The 23,928-nt window shown below is 36.7% G+C and overlaps 1 protein-coding gene across 1 annotated transcript in view; it reads right to left on the bottom strand.

The window, feature by feature from the left end:
- Window positions 1-23,928, bottom strand: part of LOC106491126 (fibronectin type-III domain-containing protein 3a-like) — a 55,144-nt gene that overhangs the window by 7,758 nt on the left and 23,458 nt on the right. Inside the window, exons 4-23 of the mRNA XM_067303910.1 lie at window positions 21,604-21,679; window positions 20,337-20,413; window positions 16,427-16,667; window positions 14,644-14,916; window positions 12,607-12,662; window positions 11,241-11,395; window positions 10,925-10,984; window positions 8,997-9,135; window positions 7,889-7,942; window positions 6,857-6,978; window positions 6,597-6,771; window positions 6,247-6,333; window positions 5,806-5,944; window positions 5,184-5,252; window positions 4,785-4,903; window positions 4,583-4,688; window positions 3,841-4,016; window positions 3,187-3,300; window positions 2,370-2,519; window positions 1,485-1,765 (exon numbers count right to left, since the gene is read on the bottom strand). Coding sequence (XP_067160011.1) covers window positions 1,485-1,765; window positions 2,370-2,519; window positions 3,187-3,300; window positions 3,841-4,016; window positions 4,583-4,688; window positions 4,785-4,903; window positions 5,184-5,252; window positions 5,806-5,944; window positions 6,247-6,333; window positions 6,597-6,771; window positions 6,857-6,978; window positions 7,889-7,942; window positions 8,997-9,135; window positions 10,925-10,984; window positions 11,241-11,395; window positions 12,607-12,662; window positions 14,644-14,916; window positions 16,427-16,667; window positions 20,337-20,413; window positions 21,604-21,679 — 2,669 coding nt within the window. The remainder of the gene's footprint in view (window positions 1-1,484; window positions 1,766-2,369; window positions 2,520-3,186; window positions 3,301-3,840; window positions 4,017-4,582; window positions 4,689-4,784; window positions 4,904-5,183; window positions 5,253-5,805; window positions 5,945-6,246; window positions 6,334-6,596; window positions 6,772-6,856; window positions 6,979-7,888; window positions 7,943-8,996; window positions 9,136-10,924; window positions 10,985-11,240; window positions 11,396-12,606; window positions 12,663-14,643; window positions 14,917-16,426; window positions 16,668-20,336; window positions 20,414-21,603; window positions 21,680-23,928) is intronic.

The following is a 23,928-nucleotide window of genomic DNA, read 5'->3' on the forward strand; positions in this document are numbered from 1 at the left end:
CTTGCCCCTAAACATCATGGTTTAATTCTGGATATGACAATTTAATTTTATTTTTTAGAGCTGCTGAGTAAATCGGGTAAATATTTAACAAAAGCAAAAAACTGCATAATGCAACATATGTAAAGTCTGCATTTATTCTTCTTCCTCCACCCTTAAAAAATTCATATGTTTATACATTGCATACTGTCTAACTGCAATGCAACATATACAGGAATGACACTTACATGAAGTTTTCCCAGCATTAAGTGCTATTAGATAACAAAAATATTATGGTACTAAAAAAGACCATTTCGTGAGTCACACCTGTGAAAGACCAATTCTAATATTCAAGTGCTATTTGCTTTTTTTTTTTTTAAAGCATATTAGTTGAACATTATAGACAATGAAGAAAAAAAGAAAGTGTTACAGATTATAAGGGATCTAAAGCTCTTACAGGCAGAATGGTAGAGAGTATCTGACAGAACCACCAAAACCATAGTGCAGAATTGTACAGCATAGTATGAATGACATTTTATATTTTAATGCAAGTTTGTCTTTAGTAAGTATTTTTCAATAATTTTTGGAACTTGCTGGCTTATTGCTAGCGTCCTAAAGGTAAAGGCTATCACCTGAACTGCTGGTATGTTCACATGCTAGGTAACACACTTCTCATGAAGGCTGCCCAATTATTGTATCGGCAACTGGAGGAAACCCCTGTTCTACATATTTTAGTGAACGAAAAAAAAAGTAACTGAAAAATATACAGGAGGTAAGACAAATGCAGTTACTGATCATTTTATGAAGAAATCTCTCAACTTTGTCTCTCCCATAATACTCTGCGCTGGAGGATGCCAGAAACAGGATACAGAACTAGCCAAGTATCATCATTTCCTACTAAAATAATCGCATCACTTATTTCAGACACTTAATTGGCCAAGTCATGAGCAAAGGTCCAAATTAATTACCTGACTCTCCATTGACTAAGGCCTTCAATCACTATGTACCTCCTCTCTGCTAACTATGTAGACCCTAAGGAGAGAACTCCCTAACTCATTCTCCTACATATAGTGTATGCCAATTTGTTTATAAGTACTTCACTCGGTGACCCTTATCTGATGTGTTAGGAATGAATGCAGAATCTATGAGTATCAAGGGAAGACAGCCAGGCAAGTCCCAGCAAAGAAGAATCAACTTAAGAAATGAGTTCTCATCAAGCATTTGTGTTTTGTCTACAATATATCAGCAACAAACTCTTGCTCTCTGCAGCAGCACAAAGTACAGTATTATTTAGAAGCCAGCAGAATTTCTATCTTCTTCCCATTTAGATTACCTCTCCGATCCCATTCTCAGGGACTGGTTTGCTTAAGACTGCCCATCAGAAATGACCCACCACAACATATACTGTCGTCTGAATGAAGTTGCTATAAAACTTAAAAACATTGCCCTTAGGCTATGGATTGAAACTCCTAAAAAGGCAGTTTCAGAATATAACAATAAATTATCACCTGTACAGAGTGTCAGGCAGCAGATTCTCAAGAACATGGCTTGTATTTCTACCAATAGTTACAAGCTGCTTTTCCCCATATTCTATATTATATCCAGTGATCTCTGACCCATGACAACATGGTTCTTCCCATTGAATTGCAAGGCACGTTGATAAAGGAAGAGAAATTTCCATTTGATCTTCTTCAAGTAAATGCAGTACTGAGACTGCTGCAGGCACTGATGCAGGGGTTGTCACCACACCAATCTCACCAAACAACCCAACTCCAGCGATATTCACAGCCTGAAAGAAAGACCACGCATTGTTTATTGAATCCACATTTTTCTAATCAGATAGTCACATCCATCACGCTTCCATTTTACGTGTCATTAAAAGCAATTTGGAAGAACATGGAAAATTTCCTAAATAAAATGTAAACATGTCAATCCAGAACTGAATACAGGATTTTACTTTTGTGAGCGAGATTCAAGCAGTGCTGCTTGGTTATAATGATAGGTGAAAAACAGTGTACTTTGCAGCACTCTGTTTCCTAGGAAGAACAGTAAGCGGTAGCTGTTAAACATAAGCACCGTTTACCGAGCAATATGAACGCACAGTGGGAACACACTGAAGGTGCCTGATCACACCCATTTTGTGATATGAGTGTAATCAGGCAAAATGTACGGTATTTATTGCAACACTAGGCCTAAACCTCATTTCTAGATAAATACCATTAGGAGGGGTTGGGGGGAAGGGAAAGTGTTTCTTCTACTACTTACCCTCTACACTGCATTGGTAGGTAAGAGCACATAATTTTATCCATCTCTAGCTTAAATATTTCTCCAAACTGTTTGTACTTGTTTTTTTTTTTTTTTTTTGATAACACATAATAAAAGGCTTTTCATACCTGTACTCTGCAATAATATGTGGTTGCAGGTGTGAGACCTTTTACTTCATAGCTCAGGCAAGGGCCAGTGTAAATAATATGCATTGATCCTTCCACCTGTCCCCAGTCCAGTCTGTACTCACTGATTTCTGCACCATTGCATGCAGGACTCTGTGGGTTTAAGCGATAAATTTTCATTCGGCTATTACATACATGTACATGCTCGCCATGCAACTGAGATCTCTTGTTACACTGAACAAAGACATTAGAATAGAAGCACTGGGGTTCAAAACTTGAGGTCTCTTGAGAGACCTATCTTATTTCTCAACATCCGATACTCAGCCTCTTTACTAGCATTAAACAGTGCTGGTATAATGTATCCATACGTTTGAAGCTAGTATCGCCACAGCATACTGCCTGAAGATTTCTTAAAACCATGCTGTAAATTTAAACTCAGACCTTCAACAACAGCCAAGGGCATGATTGTAAGTTCAGCTTGTTACAAGTCTTCCATCTAAATATGTGGCTATAGTAGCAAGACTGTTCAGACTAGAATTTTTAATGACTCAAGATCTCTTACCACTTGGATGAATTAAATACATTAGCAATATAATGCTAGTTACCATACCACGAGGAAGATATTTAAATGTCACTGTGCTTATTCAGTTTAAGATGGAGATTCACAGCTAAGAAGATTTACAAGAACAGTATATGCCACTGCAAAGAGATGTGTTTGAAATATTTCACCTACATATTTGTAATTTCTTCCATTTCTGTGTGTGTGCTACTAAAAGGCCAAATATTAATGTGCGTATTACTGAGAATTATTAAAACCTACCTCCCATGAAACTACGACACAAGTTGCAGTCTTACAAGTTATCAGGGGTTTGCAACATTGATCAGGGGGGCCTGGAGCAGTAGAGATCTCTGCTTTGTCGGAGTGAGGACCAAACTGTAAGAAAATACAATCACATGAATACAGCAACAATAGTAGAGCAAAAATGAATGTTCAAGTGTATGACCTGAAGAAAACAAAATGTTTTTAACTTGAAAGGCAATTAAATAGAAGAACTCAGTGCTAGCTAGTTTCACAGCACCATTTGAAATTCCTTTCAGACAGTTTACTCTACAAATTGGCTCTGGGCATAGACAATATCTGTAATCCTCTCACTAATGCACACCCCTATGGCTTCATAACTCCCCCTTTCCCTGTAGTCAGGATCTGGCTTCCAGAAGCAACAGGGTACTGTTTCAGAAAGACTTCTATGCAACCAATGTCTACCCCCTGTCTTGTTCAAACCTGGCATTATTTGAGCACACCCTCTCTGTACCATACTATTCCCCACACCACCAATCTATACTAGAGGGTGCAAAGATTTATTCAAGCCACGCTAGGAAATCTAGTGTCGATGCAGATGACGTGAAATTAGCAAACCACAATAGCACCATTACTGTCCTTTGCATAACAAAATCTGATCAGCAGAGTGGTTACCCCAACTTTATTTGCTGCTCGTATCCAGAAGCAGTATGTTCTCCCAGGAAGTAGGTTGTTTACTACATATTCCGATGCTGGACCCTGATATACTTGTCTGCGTTCATCTTGTTCGGAGTTTGCCATCTCTATAACATATTCCGTTACTTCCGAACCTCCATCTATGGAAGGAGGGCCTATGAAATAAAAAGTGAATTTTTTTTTTTTTTGCTATTAATTTCAGAAACCACTTTTTCTCTAAACTAGTTTCTAATCGGCCATCTCAAGCTACAAATCAGATGAATTTTAAAAGCAGGAGCGCAGGTGTTTATCCCCTATTTGAACAGGAACACTTCACGAACTTCTAATTTTTTTCAGGTAGATTTAAGATGGCCTTCCTCAGATTCTTCCAGATATTTTTGATACATTTCCTTAAAAAAAAATTGTATCTTCATTACTTTTTGCTTTCTCCTTTCCTGAGCTAAAAAAACAAAAATGAAGATTCATTTTTAAATTGCCAATAATAAAAGCCTGTAATGAGGCAGCCAGCAAGCCTTCTCACAGGAAGACAGTTATGTATGTTTAACTCTCTCCATATTGTTGCACATGTATGCATCACCAAATCATAGTTGGTTAGTGAGTTTTATGCTTTCTTAAAAAACTAATGACCTGGGCTACATTTCTTAAAGACTTCAACAGACTTCATTTTCATTCCGACATTTAAAATCAGAAAAACATGTTGCTTAGAAACTCTGGAACTTACCCCACTGTAAAGTGATTTCCTTGGGCTTAGCTTTGCCTGCCAGGCATGGAGCATGACATGGTCCAGGAGGAACAGCTGATGTTGTAACAGTCAGAACATCAGAAACCTAGCAATAATATATGAGCAGAAACACAAAACAACATTTCACTAAAACATAGATAAAAAACACCTTTCAGGACCAAATCTATCTGTTTTTTCTCACCTGGCTTTCACCACCTTTACTGATGCAGTAAACTCTCATTCTGTATGAAGTACCAGGCTTGAGATGGTCACATACATGTTCTCTCTGGGAACCATTGTATATGATTTCCCATTTACTTCCTAAGGAAAGACAGACACTACTTCATATTGGGAAATTTTTGGAAAAAAAAAAAAAAATCAGCATTGAAAATTCTCTCAGCATTGAAAATTCTCTCACAGAATTATTAATTATGAAAATAGTCAAGCCACAGAATCAAAACAAAAGGATCAAATATGTAAAGAAATACCATACAACAGACACGTAGCCATGCAAAACAGTACAATAATTGCTACAGCAATGAATGCAGATATTTAGATACTAGACAATGAGCTGAATTAGTACTTAAAGATGATTGCTTACCAATTAAAGTTTCTGAAATTTCTAAGAAGTACTTAGAAATGTCTGATCCTCCATTATCTTTGGGTGGTTCTGAAAGAGAGCAATATCTTAAAATAAATTACAGAAGATGATGCATTATTTTGTAATCAACATTTTCAGAGAACATTCATGTAGAAAATTCAATTCAAACAGAAACAGAAACTGCAATATAAAATTTAATCTACCTTCAAGTTTTAATTTTATGACAATACTTATATATTCACAAGGTGTTTTCCAGATCAGTAATTTTTTTCTATTACTAATTGTGATGAACCCAGGAGGAAGAGCATGAAAAAAAACTTGCTGACTTCAGGTATAAACTTTTATATTTTAAGAGCACATGAAAATTATTTAAGCGTCACAGTAAATACAAGGCTATTAAAACGGCCAATAGCACTGAATGCCACCATAACAAGACTAGCCCTAAAACAGAGTTGCAACTTTTTTTGTAATGCTAAGTATTTCTCCTAGAATAATGATCTCTGCAGAGACAAATAATTAGTCTAAGAATTTTACCTCTGTTTTCGTAAATCTGTTTTACTGAGTGTACATACGCAAAACTATGAGAAACACTCAAAGACAACACCAACAAAAGTTAACCTACCCCATGCAACTTTCACACTGTGCGAATGGATCTTTCCCTTCACAGTGGGTTTACTTGGAGGTCCTGGTTTGTCAGGATTGGTGCTGTGTTCCACCACCTCACTAGGATTACTTTTTCCTTCACTGTTGTAGGCAAAGAGCTGTTTCAGGAATGAACAGAATATACAACAAATGCTTGATTGAATGACAAGCAGTATCTTGCTGATTTACAAAATTCTTCCATGCAAAAAAACAGGAAAGGCAACAATTTAAAAGGAAAACAAAATTAGCTAGTGCGGAAAAAAACCTCTATTTTATAATATAATTCACCAGAAAGTATTATAACTCCAAAATTACTGTGGATAAATTAGTCTCCACAGAAAAAGGTCTTCGTTTCATGAAAATGCTAAAATTCCAGAAATATGTAGTCACAATTAAATTAGAAACAAAATATAGTACAAACCCTAAACTTATAGGAAGTACTCCTCCTAAGATTTCTTAAAGTGCACGAGAGTTCATCTCCATTGTACTGTGGTTGGAAACCATAACCCTGCAAAGCAGAATAAATAAGAACACACACAGTCATTAGTTTTCCTTGATAAAACAAAAAAGTATGAAAGATCAGGGTTTTTTAGCTCGTTTATAAAAGAATGTCATTTTATTTTATGAACACATGCAGTGCTTGCCAACTGCTGGGATTCTAGTGCAGTATTTTGCCTTACTTCATTTGGAAGTGAAATATAGGGTTACATTTTTATTGAAGCACGACTGCGTATCAGGCTTTGACACATATAAAACAAACCCAGTACTTACAGAACCTTCTTCTTCCACATCTAAGCTGTAAGTCAGAGAGTCATCTGAAGACACGCCATTAGGTGGGCTCCATTTTAAGGACAGCCAGGTCACTCCTGCTTCCACGAGCAGAGGGGGCGATGGGGGTGGCGGGACAATTCCTGCTGTGTAATATGCCACTGTCTCACTAAACCCACTGGAAAAGTAAATTTAAAAAAGTGTTAACAGCAATAGATAGAGCTGATGAGAAAATAAATCACACAATATATGGTGTTCATTACCTCATTCCAATATCATTTTTAGCAGCTAATCTGAGTGAGTATTTTGTAGAAGGAGACAGTTTGGTAAGTTTATACTGCTTCAGATGCCCATAGTAGCATTCCTTGAAGGGTCCGTTCTTTCCCTTTAAAGAAATGAGAACAACCTGAGTAACGTACAGAGGGAGTGTATGCTCCCTGTTAAGATCAGCTCCTTCATCTCTAACTTTTCCTAAATTTCACTTCATCAATTTAATAAGGAAAAAAAAAAGTCTAAAAAAGATGTAAAAAGCTAAAATCACGACAGTCATCCTGAGTATTGCTGACAGTAAAATCACATTTTGAATGAGAAGCGAAGTATTTAATGTTTCTGTGCTGGACATTTGACAAAAAACATAATAAATAACTGCAATTGAGGCTCTGCCACCAAGCGTTTGTACATCATCACCTGCCATATGAATGAGCTACCAAGGTGAAGAGATAGATCACTCCTGACCTAGGATTCCTGGCTAGACGGCTGGGAATAGAGAAGACCCCCTAAAAACCTCACAGAATGGCTTGCTATGAAATCAGAGGATTTTCTAAATTAGCAACAAGCACCCAAACTTCATTTGCTGCTTGTCCAAATCATGGCACAACCTCCCTCCCCCCCCCAAACAAAATAAAAAAAAACCCTCCTGAAGTTTTTTTATCACTTCAGAATATATTTCAGTAAGAACTTCAAAATCTGAGTGATATTTGTGACAGCTACTGCAGATACAAGCCAAATGCTCACCCATTTAAACAGATTATAGGAATTAATGACATTATGAATGACAAGAATAAGATTAGGGAGTTTTAACTATCCTCTCAGAGGCTCTGATGGGATTCTCTACCTGAATCACTGCCGTACTAGCAATGTGATTCAAGGTTTTGATTTGGCTAGTCCCTTTAAAACTATCTGGACAGTTGCAATAAAAATAAGGATGATGTACCTAAGCAAAAAGTATTTCTAAATATAACTGGCCTGCAGATGTCGTTATGATTTTTTTTTTTTTGCACTAGAAAAGAGCTTACCTCATCCCATTCTAAAAGAAAATTAGTTACTTTGGAACCATTGTCATTTGAGGACTGAAAATAAAGAAACAATAAAAACCAGTTAAAATCAAATCATTGCATTTCACATATATTTTTACATATATTAATATTTTAATAATTGAATGTAACATATTCCAACTGCATTTTGAAGCCATATATTTAAAGTCAGTGTACAGCTGAAAGGCATCTGCACTATGCATACAGAACAGCCCTCTTCCACAAACACACCTGTGATAATTTGAGACTGTTGCGGCACAGATGTGTCCAGTAAAGTGAGCTAGAGAGGATAAAAACTAGCAACTAATTTAATTCCTTATTCCTGATGGTTCTCTGGGCTGCTATACTGATTCTATTAATTCTAATAGCTTAGAAAATAAACTTATGTATAGTTTCCTTTTATGAAATTATATTCCTACAGTTTTTCCTTGTGTCCTTGCATTTGGTATTTACCAGTTGTCTGTTTGAGCAGTGTAAGCATTCAAATAACCAGTATTTCTACTTGCTATAACATATGAATTGGGAACTTACCATACTTGTTGGGCACAATTATACAAATAATTTACTAATTAATGTCATATTCATCTACAAATCATTTTCCAGATATACGCATAGTTATAAGAAAAATATGAAAAGACAAGAATACACAGTTACCACCAAGTCTTCACAGACTGTACTGTATATATTCAAAAGTTAGATTCAAAAATTAATCTTTAAGCTAGCCAAAGGAATTCATGAAGAGTTACTTAGAATAATTATGAGAACTCTGAATCGTAACTTTAAGCCATATATATTTACCATGCAGAAACCCTAAGCAAAAATACGAATGCTGTACCCTTTCATATGTTACCATTTTAGAAGAAAACCTTTTCTACTGGATAGTTCATAGTTAGGGAGACCTGCTGCCAGCTCTTATACTAAATTCATACGAAAGAAACTGAATAAGCAGCAACAAAAGCAAGAAGAAGCAATCCTGATTTCCGTTGTCAATCTTTACTGAGCAGCTTAAAAGCCAACATCTAAAAGAAATACTAAATTATTGACGAAGTGAATGTAAACATATCATACATGAATATATCGGATTGCTCACCTTCCACTGCAGGCTCAGGCTGTTCTTGGTTCTGTTGATCAGCTTGGGAGCAGCGGGAGCGTCTGGCTCACAACTTTCTGTAGTGAAACTCACCAGTTCTGAAACAGATTCTTTTATGGAACTGCTGGTTGCTGAAACTCTGAACAAAGGACAATTAATTGGAGTGTGCTGTTAATGCACTAGCAACTGAAAATTTAAGGAAAGTGCTGTCAGTTTTAGAAATGCGTTTAATTACAGGTAGTGGTTACAGAAAAAAGACCAGACTGCTCCAGTTATTGGAAGTGCCCAAACATTCTTCCAAATCATTGGTTCCAAAAGCCGATGGTATCATGCCTTTTCTTTCAGGAGCAGATAATAAACAGCGAGTTTACGATCTCACTGCAGCTTCCAGTACCTTTACACCACCAGAAGCACTATTATCCATTTCAGGTTCAGGGAGATAGGGGCACGCTGACAGAACAGTGTGATAGAGTTCACGTGGGTAGATCTATTAATCTTAAAGACTGTCCATTTAGCATCTTTCAGTAATTTTACAATTACTTTTTTCCTTTTCAAAATGTAATAACAACTGAAGAATCCTTTCTATTGTTCATACTCCCTTGACAGAAAGAACGTAGCAAGCTTTGTCTCTGTTGACAAAAACACAAGTCTCCTTCGCACAGGTTTGCAGGCCTCTGGCCTTTTAGAAACATTAGCAAGATTATGCACACAAGTGCTCTTTCCTAGTCATCACAGTGAGAAGATGGATTGCATTTTATTTTATCACAGTAAAGATATTTCAGTGACGAAATAAAGAAGGCATGATGAAAACTAGAACAAATGTTACCAAATGGATGAGACAGTACCTGACTTGAAATAAACCTTTTGCTAAAAGACCTTCGGATTCAAATATAGATGACGCTTACTTGTACAAGCGTACAGAAACTAAAACAAACTAAATGAGCTGTTCAGGCAATAAAGTCACAGCATGTATTAATACACAATTGTTCAAATGTGACAGAATCTCTAAAACAGTCAGTCATGCCCATTTGCATTTGTTTTTGATGAGCAATGACTTCACTGATTTTTCAGAAAGGTGAGAAATACCGTCTGCCTTCTCAAACGAGCTGTAGGTAAGAGAATGTTGGCCTATATGGAAAGTAACACCATGAACCAAACACACACGGTACTGCACTGCGCAAGTGGAGCGGTGCGGAGTATTTGGCACACTAAGACCTGTTTTGCAGTTTGTAAGAATAGGGTTTTGCTTCAATAAATCTTAAAACTTGCCTCCTCCTGTGCCCAAGCATCGAGGCTCTCTCTTCTACTGCTGGATCACAATGTTCCCTGGTTTCTTTAACCAGCTTCTTGTCCTTTTCCTGACCAGCTAAGCATTACTGGAGAAGGTATTTATTTACTCTGGTGAGCTCAAGAACTCTGCACGGCCATTCTTGAATCTCGCATGTCTTGTTCCTTCGTGACACAGCATGTACCTTCCCCCCATTTCGAGCAGATTCCGCTTCCCTCCCTGCATTGCTATGGAGGCTTGCGGTTTAGAGAAGCATCCTTACAATCAAGCTCAGAAGCCAAACTCCCAGAGCCACGTTAAAGTCTAAATTATTTTATTTGCTGCTGTCTTTGGCCTACAAGAATCCCTTTCACTGAGTTCAAACTTGTCTTTCTAAAAATACTGACAGAGAATATTGTGAAGTTTGCATTTTGGAGAAACAAGAAAAGATGGCAGGGAAGAAAGCTGAAGAAAATGAGATGGCATTTTTATGTAACTAGAATATAAGTAGGAATTTAGATGGCAACGGTAATGTACATAGCTACGGTATTTTACACAATACTCCCCAAACTATCTGTGATTACATCTTTTTCAGGAAACCGCAATAATTTAATTATTAACATGAACAACAATATTAAGTTTTCCATTTCCAGAAACATACCTGGCATGGTAATCAGTTGCTGGTCTGAGATCAGGAAGTGTAATTGTTAACTCTTCCCCACTGTGAAAGGGAAAAAAAAATGAGTTACAGCTCTTCCTTACGCTTCAAAGCTTTTTGAAAAGCAAAGCCGTGTAGCGTACATTTAATTTTCAATGTTTTCCATTGTCCATGTAACTCTTACTGATATTACTTAAAATTTATTTCATGTGAGGTAGGTAGGTCTGTAAGTCAAAAAACAGCTCCTGATAAAGAGATTGCTGATTGGTTAATGTTTTTAAACATCAGTATTGTGCTTAAATGAAGAAACTAAACTTACACATAGACAGATTTAAATTTTCCATTTTTACCACTGTTGGATATTGCTACTTCAAATGTAAATGCTGCTGGACTATGACTATGGCTCTCTCCATTCTGTGAACTAACTGGGAGATTCCAGGACAGAACGGCTGATCTTGCTTGTATATCAGAAACCTATTAAAAGCATAAATAATGCAAGTAAGTTTGCTTTCTGTAATAAAAGGTATATTAGTCAATAACATGGTGTTGCTAGTTTGCCCTTGAAGCTCCTCACTGGAGGAATTCTTTATCTTCACAGTGGAAATATTGAGTCATTATTTGAATATAAATTATTGTTCTGTTCTCATTTCTGAAATACCATATTAATGGATTTGCCTTCAAGCATTAGATAAATAAACCTACTAAAAATGCATCACATTGTCTCAGTGTATGAAGAGAAATTTCTCTTTCACCTGCACTGTTTGTAAGACTCAATTAGAGCAAATTTTCACATTTGCTGTCTTCAACACTGGCACGAGATCTACATTTAGGCACAATCAGATGGCCTAACTTTCTAACTCTATCACAACTCCCTCACTTAATCTTAAAATTTAACCACTGATTTAGAAGATACTAAGAGGCTCAGATTTTAAGTGCTAAGACTAAAATTTCTGACCTAAGCTTTTTCCCCATTTAATTCCCATACTGCAAATTTTCTATGACATAAAGCCAACGCAGCCTTCCGTTGGCGTTAAGTACAGATGGCAGAGGCAGCAATGGAAAAACATCACCGTAACAAAGAATGGCTGGAAGGCTGGAGCAAAAGAACGCAACCCACGCTTACTGTACAGATGATGCGAAGAGGAGTTTCATTAAGCATGTTCAAGATCAAAAATCTGTGCAATTTTAGGCTTCAGATATTTAAATGAATGTCACCATAAGACTCCAGCTTCCTGAACACTCTGCTAATACTCAAATATTTGCTCCAATTTCTAAACATAACATGAAAACGATGAATTATTTTTGTAAATTCTGTACCAACATTCTTAAATCCTCTAGGCTGAATGAAGGATGGTTCAAAGACTCAGAGCGGACAGATTTCCATTAGCTTACCAGGCCCTTTGCTTGCAAGGTACTAAAGCCCTCACGTATGCTAGACTAGATGACCTCAACAACGGAAACACCCTTGCCTTACGGGCTGGGAAACAGAGTCAGGTGAGAAAAAGTGAGCTTCTACATCATAGCTGCCCTTTCCCAGCTATAACCTCTAACAACTAAAATACATTTTGTCTATTAAAAAATGAACTATAAAAAACAACAAAAAAAAGAATCAATGAGAAGGATGCATGTTATTTCACAGAGAGTATATACATAGACAATAACGGTATTTTAAGGATAATACTTACTACTGGTTTGCCAATGCTCAAGTGGATATCATATTTCTTGGATTCTGTGTCAGATTCTGAAAATTCAGATACAAAACAGATTACAGAAAATCCCCCCCAAAGTAAATCAGTCTGTTACGAAAATGCCACCACAAGATGGAGTTCGCTTCATTAGGAGTTTAACAATAGTACTTATTGTGCAAAGTTCGTTTCCCCTATTTGTTTTGGCTGCATGATGGGTAGAAACATGAACTATCCAAAACTAACAGTGTTACAAAAACTCTTTTAGTACATCCTGCACAAAGGGTATACTTTCCTAATCTGAGCATAAGTGGATTTTCTTTGATAACAAGAAAATATTCCTCAGAAAATCAGAGGTGTTAAAAACTGACAGTAAGATTCTATATCTCTATCGTATGTGCTTATGATGCGCTTTTCCCTGAATTTCCATTGCAAACCATTTTCCTTGGTAAAATTTGTAAAAAAAACCTGATCAAAACTACACTAAAAATATCTGCTGTCTGTATGTTCAACAATTCTGGATATTAAAGAAAAATTGAAAGTTTTTTTTAAAAACAAGCCTATATTAAGACAAATCTTTAATCAAGTATATTTTTAGTCCTTGAAACAAGTGAGATAAAAACTTCCACCTCTACTTCCCAAAATACAAAGTCAGATTTCTGCTTTGGTGCTCTAACTGAAGCGTTAAATAAAGTAATGGAAGAGATGAGGAGCAGATCCTGCAGCCGAACAAGACCACCTACTCCGAGACACACACACACACACACACACACACACACGAGATGCATAACTCTTAAGGAATCAAAAGGAATCAAAAGAAACTGTTTGCATTTCAGAAACAGTGTTTCAAAAACAATATGAAAGACAGATATTGTACACAAGGTATTTTAGTACATGCAAGTAAAAAGGCACAAGCTATTAAAAAGCTCAAAGATTAATTTGAGCAAAACAATGCACTGAGCTGAAATTACAGCTGATCAAACAGTATTCTGGAAAGAGACTGTTTAATGCTCAAACCTTCTCATTGCCTGAAATTTTAAATAACTCCTATATATCTGAAAAGTTAACATAAGGAATGAAATCAAAAGTCATTTAGGTAAATATTCACAGCTCACCACCCTCACTGGACTACTGGTCAGAATTCCAGGTTAGAAAAGGCATAGCAGTAAATAAGAGCTTTAAAGAGGGGTGAAAAAGAGGCACAGAAAGACAGAAACATCGGAAAAAATGTAGGTCTATTGTTTTTAAATAAAAAAGGCCAAGATAAAGGCAAAGATTAAAGACAATCAAACATTATCTCTCACAATAACAACAATCAAGATGTTTGAAAATAAGCATGTTTGAATAATAATAAAATTTGTTTTCCTGAAAAATTCCCTATCTTAAATCTGTGAAAAGTATGAAGAGTACTTTTGCAGTACAGATAGAAACAACTAGGGGAGGGAAGAATGTTTTAATTAGTAGAAAGTGCTGGCTGAAAAGAAAGTGATAAACTATCGATAAAGCATAGTCTGTTTGTAATTTACAGGAATCTGAAAGATAAAAATGAAAGAGTATTTTCTAGGTTTGTACTAAGTTTCCCTTGGATGGGGTGATTGAAAACCTATTGTTTTTTTTTTTTATTGAACACTGAGTAACAGAGGGAGAGGGAGTGGAATTTTTGATGATGTGATTATGAACTGCTTTTAGTACCTTGTAATTCAAGAGCTAATTGACACTTTAGAGAACTATTTTTTAACAAGATGTCCTACCACTTTACATTTTATGAGCTTATACTTAAACATGCTCTTAAATCTTTCCAAAGGCCTTGCTTGATAAAATTCAAGGTGACCAAGCTTGACATTACTATTATCTCTAAAGGAGGAAAAAAAAAAAAAATCCAAACACAATGAAAAGTATTTCAGGCTTTTGCTAATCCTGCATAGCCTAAGAAACTTATGAAAGCATTTTTTTTTCAGAAACTATTTTGCAATGAACTTAGAGGATCTTCTGTTGCAAAAGAATCTAGTGTTTTTTACCCCTTTCAGTGCAACCTACCTCCTATCTCTGCATCTGGACTGCCCTTTGTTTTTCCTATTTGTTTCTGCTTTAGCGGACCTCCTGCCACTTGCTGTCCCTTCCCATTTCCATTCGGAATAGTTGCATTGGAAAAATTACTAATTTTATGTGGTGAAGAAGGAGGACTGTTAAGTTTATTGTTAGTATGACCACTCGCTTGTCTGTCTTTTAGTCTTTTCTTCAGATGTTCTTGCATTTTAAGACTCCTTTCATCTCGCTGAATAAAGTTTGTCCTTCCATGAGAACGAGGTTCTATAAAGCAAAGGAGAACTTATTTCATTATTCGGTACGCTTTATTCGACAACTGAGAAATGTTCTGAAGTTAGAAGAATGACTGCAATAAAAGCAGAACTTGAAAAAACATGCAACTTCCCTGCGTTTTGTCAGTCAGCTGCGCAGAGCTGCAGTGGCTCACAGCTGCACGGAGCTGAGTCCTCCTAAGTTTCACTGCTGATACTCAGACGTCTCCAGCAGCAGGGAACAGACCAGAAACATGCACGTTTCACACTGCTGACTGCCAGAGCGTCACTAGACTGAAGGGACCTCACCTGACAGAGTTTCTGAACTGGGCTCAGGTTAGTGTATGAACATAAAGATGAGGGAGCAGGAAAAGAAGGCAGTTCAAGGTTTGTTTATTCCTTGTTTAGAAACGTGATCAATGTTAAATTCTACATTAAAATACATAAAAATATCTGCAAGATAATTTTTCATTAATTTAACTCTTTTCTCCTTCTATTTAAACCGTATCCAGATTAATGAATCTATTTTTATACATTATTTTTGGTCACTTCATGAGGTTAGATTTTCTGTTTTTTCTAATTTAATATTTCAGACCTTTCCTTTCTTGTTAGCTGGTCAAGATCATATCTTACAGTTGCCTTCCTTCCCCGCTACAACCATACAGTCACATTTTCAAAAGAGTGTGAGTGAGTTTAGGATCCACACTATCCTTTTAAAATGTAACTTAGGTGTGAGTATTTTACCCTAGACATTGGCCAAAATAGCTTAGTTACCAATTTAAGCTTGACAGAGAGACAATGAATGCTTTTCCATAGTTTAAGTTCTTTTTGTGTTAAATGCCTGTGTATATAACCAGGCTTATAGCCTGCTTTAAGCAAGCAATGATCCCAGTCCTCTAGTGAAGTAAGGCTTCATTCAGTTTTTAAATATGGAGTAGACTTGCATTTCATTCTCCAACATGGATGACTGGGTAAGTTCTTGTTGTATGTATGTTATTCCTTTTTATTTTCTTTCCAGTTGTATTTGGATTCTGTCCAGCAAAAAATACATTCACATATCAAAAGTAAGTGCATTTTCAAAAAACTTCACCTCAAGGCTGTGACAAAGCACAGCAGTTTGAGTGCACAATTTTACAGAAAGGTAGGGGCAATTATTATGGCATTTACAGTACCAAGAATAAGGATCCATTAAAAATATACACAGTATTAGAACGTTTCTAAGCTACCATGTTTGCGTTACATCCTTAAAAACAGAACAGCAACAGATTTAAAATTTATACAATGATGATCTGCACATATAGAGGGCCTTCAGACCAGACTCCATGGTGCTTTATACACAATGCTGTATTTTAAGCATATACCATAAACCATATGGTGAGTAAGGTTTGGGGAGGCTAATAACCAGCCCACCATCACAGCAAGTGTGTGGAAGAGCTAACACTAGAGCCTTGGCCTCTTGCTCTCAATCTGGATGCGTTGAGCAAAAGGCCACTCATTAATTAAAACAACACCGGCAGTCTCACCTTGTTCTTGAAAAACGTGTGGTGGTGGGTGCTGGTGAATGAACTGTGGCGGCAGCTCTCCTGTCCCGGGAACCGGCGGGTACACTGGGTGAGGCGGGTGGGGAAGCAGAGCATGGTGATGGTGCATGTAATGTGGCACATGGGGAGGAGGAGGAGGAGGAGGAGGAGGATGCATGGAAGGGTGGAATTCAGCCGAGTGTGGCAATACCACCACTTTACGAACTCCATTTTCTTCTACCACCTGTCATTCAATATAAGAAACACAGTCAGTACAAAATAATCTTGTAAATATTGTACATGTAATAGATTCTTTATGCCCCAGTTTACACCTATGGTCTGATAACCAGGGATACACACATGGAAGTGAATCCCAACCAGCGGAAACCTGGCATATGTTACTGGAAGAAATCAGAGTTTTAGGCAGTCAGTTTTAAAAAGCTGAGCCTCACACATTGAAGGGTTAAGCAATCTAGAATTTATGTATTATATGTATATTCAGACACACATTCTTTTAAACAAGTAATGTGAATTGATCATGGTGTAATTCCTAGTCTGCTTGTAAATACAGTTAGAAAACCTGTTTTAGAACACATCCAAACTGACAGTGCCATCGGACGTACAAGTTACTGCATGTCATCTCATTTGCGGTACATATCTGCATACACGTTCTTAGCCTATGGCAAGTACAGAGCATTACAAGTTAGCTCTGCTGTCGTGCACTATGATCTAAGCCAACTCAAATGTCAAAATACTTCATGCTTGCCACGGGCTAAGAGAATTCAGACACACAAACAGGTTCCTTGTCTGAACTCCAGGATAAAAAGATGCTAATGTTCCACGATGCAGAGAAGACGGTACATGCATATGTATGCACACGCACCCTTCTTGCCCTAAACTGGCAATACACAGGCTCCTTCCAGATTCCAAGTCCGTCAGCTTGAAGTATATTAATGTCTCAGTGTATTACCTTTTCTACAGTAGACTTAACATGCATTAAGGTGTTACACAATAATGCACATGTAAATCTTAGAGTGAGAAAGGACTTGGGACAGAACACAGGTTTCAACGACATATTAAACAATACTGACACTGAAGTAAAACAATGCCCAGTTTAGCCTCCTGCTCCAAAGGCCTCTGAGTTGATCACCAGAGGAACCACCTTGGTCATATTCAGGTTCATTTCTTTTACTGCAACACAGAAGTCCACTGACAAAGACCTCAGACTGTATCTAGTGAGACGCCTGACTCAGACGCAATGAGATTTTATTAAATTTCATTTGAGGCAGACAACAAATCAACTGTTTCCTATTCTCTCTCCCTCATACAAAAAGTTACATCAGGTAGGAGCAACCTAACAGGAAAACAAACAGAGCAAAGACAGAAAAATGTTCAACATTAAAAGGAAAGACACTTCAAAAACAATCAAGTCTCAGTAAGACAGGCCTTTTTCTTAGGCTGGTTTAAAATTAGTCCTCAGCTTTATGCTTCCTTCCTTCTATATCTGCCACCTCCTTTGAATTGCATTTAAATTTTAAATCACAAATACAACAAGGCAAGGCTTCCCAGTGGTTTAGTATCAACATATAGATGGATACTGTAGTCAGCACAAAATATTACCTATGGATGCAAGCGGGGGGGGCATTCTCGATGCACATTGAGAAACAAAATTGAGATGCAAAATTGATTTTTTCTTATGCAATCTGTAAAAACAAACAAACAAACCAACCCCCACAACCCCCCAAACCCAGAAAAATAGATAAAGAAATAACTGTTTTTAAACAATTTAAGGTTATTTATATAGCCCCGTTACTAAAAATATGAAAAACTTGTATTTTCAGGCCTTTAAAGAAAGCACTTGCACAAAAGCTGACCATATGTTTTATCCTGCTAGTGCCTTCAAGATCCGCTCTTAGAGCATGTTTAGTTTGGCTATAAGAAATCACTGTAGCATTTCCTAGTTGGCCAAGAAGGAATTACGGATGTTGAAATATTAGTTATGCCAAAAGCACATTTTGAAAAGCTCCTCAGCAAAAGACAAAGCAACTCAACCAGAAAATATTTGTCTTAAGGGAAACAGAATGTGCCCACTCACAAAATGCTATGACAAAGTTCAGCTGTGAGATGACCTCAAAGTCAGCTGTATTATTAGTAATTTTAAGAGACTTCAAATAGAAGAAAAAAATTACAAAAAATTCACGTAAGACTAAGTTTCTGTTACACTGAATACAATTTGTCCTAGAAGCAATTTGGGGGGGCATTTTGGACCATTAACTGAACTAAATATACAACTAGAACTATATTACATTACATGGTATTATGACATACTATTTAATACATAAATTAACTATATTATATATTAAATAATGGCTATTATATAACATAAATATAGCATAAATATGTAAGCGAAAACTCACGGCAAATTTTGATGGCTATATAAACTCAGTTTTGTTTATATATTAAACAAGCAAGAATATAGGGTATAATTTTTGGTAAAAGGGTTACATTAATATAATAAGACTTTGACATGATTTTACAGTCTGAAGCTGCTCTGTCTCCATTATCCACAACTCGAATACTTTGTTCCACTCAAGCTCTGTTTGAAAGTTGGTTTCAAGCTTGTCTGTCCCTGTCATATTTGCCAAGGGAGAAAAAACAAAACAAGAAAACTAGTCTTCATGTGACAGCAAACACAGAGCAGAAGTATTTGCCAGTTTGTACACTTCAGCATTTGCTAGTGCTTTGCATATCGTTTGCACTGAAGACTCAATTTCGTATTGATGCATAAATTATCTGAGGGATCCTTCTTCAGGGTCGGTATGAAAGTATCTAGTTATAATAGCAGAAGCAAAAACTGCAGACACAGCTGTATGCAAAAAGACAACGGCCTGGGGAACTCAAGAACATATGGTTACAGAGCTCTCAAGCCTACTCAGAAAACTCTCTTCTTTTGAACATCACCGAAAAAAAAAAAGCCCATCTGATCCCATTTAATTTTTTTTAAAGTTATTTTCTTTTTAAAATGTGTTAATTCAAAAGTAAATCAAACTGGTAACTTTGAATATCTCTGATAACACTTCAAATACCACATGCAGCTCTGAGCTGCCATAACTTAAGAAGAATGTAGAAGAGTGGAAAATGAGTGAGAATGGAAAAGCAAAGCTAGGAAAGGAGCCCAGTCTTGCTATTTTCATAGGCATAAATCACTCGCATTGACACCTCTGCTATAACAGCTGAACCTTTCGCTGAAGGTTAGGGAGCCCAGAGTTGCTAAGAAAGGGGCATTGAAAACCTTTGATAAGTAGCGTTATACGAGAATAAAAAAAAAAAGTGAATTGTGAGAAGACACTAAGAGAAATATCTCATGCTGCCCTGGGCAGGGGGTGGGGAGAAGACCTGATGCATGAGAGAGAGAGAGAGAGAGATACTGGCATAAGGCCCACATAACCTCAAACTAGGAGACACGAGTCTCCTATCCATAGTGTGCACGCTTGTTTCTAGCGGAGCCAAGCACAACCCACACTCCCCAGTCCCCTGGTGCTTCACAGCCCACCATCAGCTGCGATCGTCCATACCACCTAAGCACCTACTTTCACTTTGGAAGTAGGACTGCAGAAAAATCAAGTGCTAATGGAGCTCAATGAAGAGCCAACTCAGAGCCATCTGTTGTCTTACTAAAAGCAACCTTTTATGGCTAAGTAGTATCAAATTAAAAAAAAATAAAATCCTGATTGAATTTTACTAAGTGACAAGGTGACAAAGCCTGCAACAAAATATGTTAAGTATTTGGTAAGTTCAGTGGAAAAAATTAAGGCTTTCTTTTAACACCTGTTACAGATAAAATAATATCTTTACTGTTAAGAAAAGCCACAACCACAAGCACACTTAAATGTAAGAATAAGTTAACATTTACCTGAGATATATAACCGGGAGGCACAAATATGGGAGGCATAGAACCATTTGGGGACATCATGGGAACGTGCGCTGGACCTGAAAAGTCAGAAGGTGCCACTTTTCCATCACACAAGGCTTTTACAAATTTTAGAGGCAACTTCTTTCAAATATAGCAGGTCGCTTCAGTTTATGAAAATGGGTATATAGATGAAAAGCCAGCATCTACATCCAAATCCATATTTATGGATCTACTTTTAGACAAGTAGATTTAGAAGCAAGGCTCAAACTATCCAGCAAAAAGTCAGTTAGGAAAGAAACTTATATAATCAAGAGCGCAAGTTTAACAAAGTGACTGTACCAAGTTTTCATCAAGAAAAATAATGCAATTTATGGCACCAAGGCTAACTCGTTTTCACATTCAAAATATCTGTTAAATATAATTTAATAACTTTCAGGAAGCACCCAGAATTTTAGATAAGTGTGGCTGTACATGTTGATTTTACAAAAAGAACAGATTAGATTTATCCCAACCTCCACGCTTATACAGCCAACATTTCTTTAATTGTACAAAAACTAGCATAGATAAGTTTTAGTTCTTATATAGTGACAGCATTAAAAGTCTGTAGCAACAACATTCACAACTGAGCGAACATTTTGTTTTAATAAGAATATATTATCTTTCACATCAAGCTGAAATAAGTATCCCTCTCAGAGATCTGATGAAAGTAAAATGGACACGTTTTATATAATGTCACTTGAAATGGTGAAAAATATTCCAAAAATGGAAGTACTGATAAATTCAACTTGACTTACAGGAGACATTTTAAATCCCGTCTTAAATTTGCAGTTCTGTCACTCGGTAGCCACACAGGGAGGGTATTAATGCTTCCCTCAATATGAGCAGACTGCTAATGCCACTGCCTTACACTAAGGTAGGGTCACCCAGGGTCTATTAAAGTTGTTTACAGTAGTGTGGATTAAATCACACAAATTCATGCATTACTACTCAGAGATGACAGTTATACCCAAATTATTACTTATGAAAATGGCTGAAATGCCAGCCTTTCATAAATTAGCAGCAAAGTCTGCAGAAAGGCAAGGAAGCTGGGCAATTTCCCAGTGCTGTCTTATTTGTGTTTAAAGTACAAACTAAAAGATCTTATTTATTGCATTGCAGAAAATCTAAAAATACATTTGACCTTATAGAAACAACTGCTGGTAGTAATTCTGCGATATCTGCAGAATAAGTCAAATATTTAGATTCAGTACTTCAGTCTTTCTTTTACCTTGAATACACTGAACGTGCCCATCTTCAGTTGTAATTGTAAAGGTTTCACCTGGGTTTACCTGCACAAGAATAACCTGTAAAAATCAAAAGACAAAAAAAGTTATTTTAGAGATTACTTGAGAAAAAACCTTTCCTTTATATTTACACATTAGACTCAAACAATACAGATCGTGACATTCTTAGCATAAAAAGGGCAAGTTTAGAAACACTAACAAGTAGAACAAACTCCCCTCAGGCTTTGATATAAATTTTTTAATTTTGCATTTTTAGTATTTTTTTCTGATTACTACCAACAGTTCTTCCCTTGATATACCCGAAATAGTTAGCCGTTTAATTTTCAATATTTTTCATTCTGACGTTTCTTCTTTTACTGAAACACTAAATTATCTAAGATTCATCTTGCCTTCCAAACCTTCTCTATGAGATTATTTCAGTTTCGAGACTAAATTGACAAAGGCAGGACTCTGACCAAACAAATGAAAGTGTATGTATATACACACACACTTATATGCATGTATGCATATACACATACACACACATATATAAATAATATTCATATGTGTATATTCATACATACACACACACAACATAAAAAGATGCTTTCCCCAAAACTCAACCATGTTTTTCCACTGAAAGCATGTTGGACAATATATTCTCTGATGATACCAATTAACTTAACAAAAGTATGCAGTCCTTTGGAGGCTGAAAGAGGCAGTAAAGCAGGTATCTAGCACCTCTACAGCTCCCGGAAGGTCACATGCGTTTTGCATTTTCTCACGTGGTTGTGTGACCCTGTAGTTACAGCCATACAACAGTGAGGTTCATCAGATCAGTTGAACATGATCCTATTCACGTTCACAGAAATCAATGCAAATGTCTGCCAAAATTTTTCCTCAGGCAGTCTAAATCATCATTTTGCTTGTGCTGGACAACAGAAATTAGAAACTATCGCCTCATTCTACCCCATTTATAACATGTGCTTCAGTTTTACTGTAACATATTAGCAACTCTACTACCAGAACTTTACAGTCAGATTACACTATATCAGATAGATATAGGTCTAATTGTTTAATAGAATGGGGATTTGGGCCATGTAAGAACTGCAAAGTTACACAGTTAAAATTCCACCATAGCAACAGTTAGCATGTAAAGGAGAAAGGCCATTATAAAAATTGAAATAATATATATCTGTAAAACTAGTCATGAACAAACTTAACAAAATAAACTTGTGCCACTATGGAAGGAAGTATTTTTTGCATGCAAAGTACTGAATTACTGTGAAAACTACTGATCTGCTTAGTTAAAGTAGAAATCATTAAACTATACATTGCACATAAATACCCTTGCTTGCATTGAATAGTATGCCTGAGAAGTGCTCCTTGTTTGCACAGAACTGGAGGCTTGCATAGATCTGTTACAGTTAAACTGTTTTGTGTGAAACAAGACTCAAAGGAGCAGATTGGTGTTAACTAGTGAGCATTTAACAATTTTGCAGCTTCTGTACACTGCTATCATTTTTTTTTTTTTTAATTTATAACAGAGGATGTAGAAGCATAAAATGAAGACAGACCCTATTCTAATGACTTCACAGGATAGGAAACAATTTTAACTTACGTTACATGAATTGGTTCTGGAGATAAATAAAACACTGAATATCCCAGGAAAAAGTCTTCTAGTCAGTCAGTAATGTTTATTATGGTTCCACAAGAAGGATGGAAGACAGACAGCACTTTTAAGATGGCATGCTAAAAACACTGAAACCTCAGCAGATCTGTCCTTTTGGCATATAAGCAAGTTTATAATTTTACCTCTACCAAATTTCAAGGAGTAAAGAGAGAAAAGCAATGTTACTTGTTTTAAGAAACACAGAACAGAAAATCACGGGCTGGGAAGAACATGGAAAGACGATGCCTGCCGAGAAGAGCAGTTGCTGGGGACAGACACACCACAAGGAGACAGGGCTCCCCAGGCAGATATTAAACCTCATGACGAGTCTGAATCTCCAAGGGCTAGAAAAATTCATAGGCAGGCAAGGAATCCTCTCTGAAATTCAGTCTTTGAACAGCTACATGCTAGATCTTAGAAACAGGATCCAATTGACTAAAGTTCTCACAAACAGTTCAGGAAACTATTAACCGAACCCAGCTAAAAGGATCGCAAGTAAGTGGTGTAGCCACACTACTGTAGAGCAGTTCAGAGACTGGAATTTCAGGAATGCACAGGGCAATGTCTTAGGGGAATGACTCACTGTAATTAATGAAGCAAATGCAGTTCCATCTACCTTCCATCAAGAAAAATTTCCAGGAAGCTTGAGTGCTTCTAA

This window comes from Apteryx mantelli, chromosome 13 (assembly GCF_036417845.1).
Source record: "Apteryx mantelli isolate bAptMan1 chromosome 13, bAptMan1.hap1, whole genome shotgun sequence".
Taxonomy (NCBI): domain Eukaryota; kingdom Metazoa; phylum Chordata; class Aves; order Apterygiformes; family Apterygidae; genus Apteryx; species Apteryx mantelli.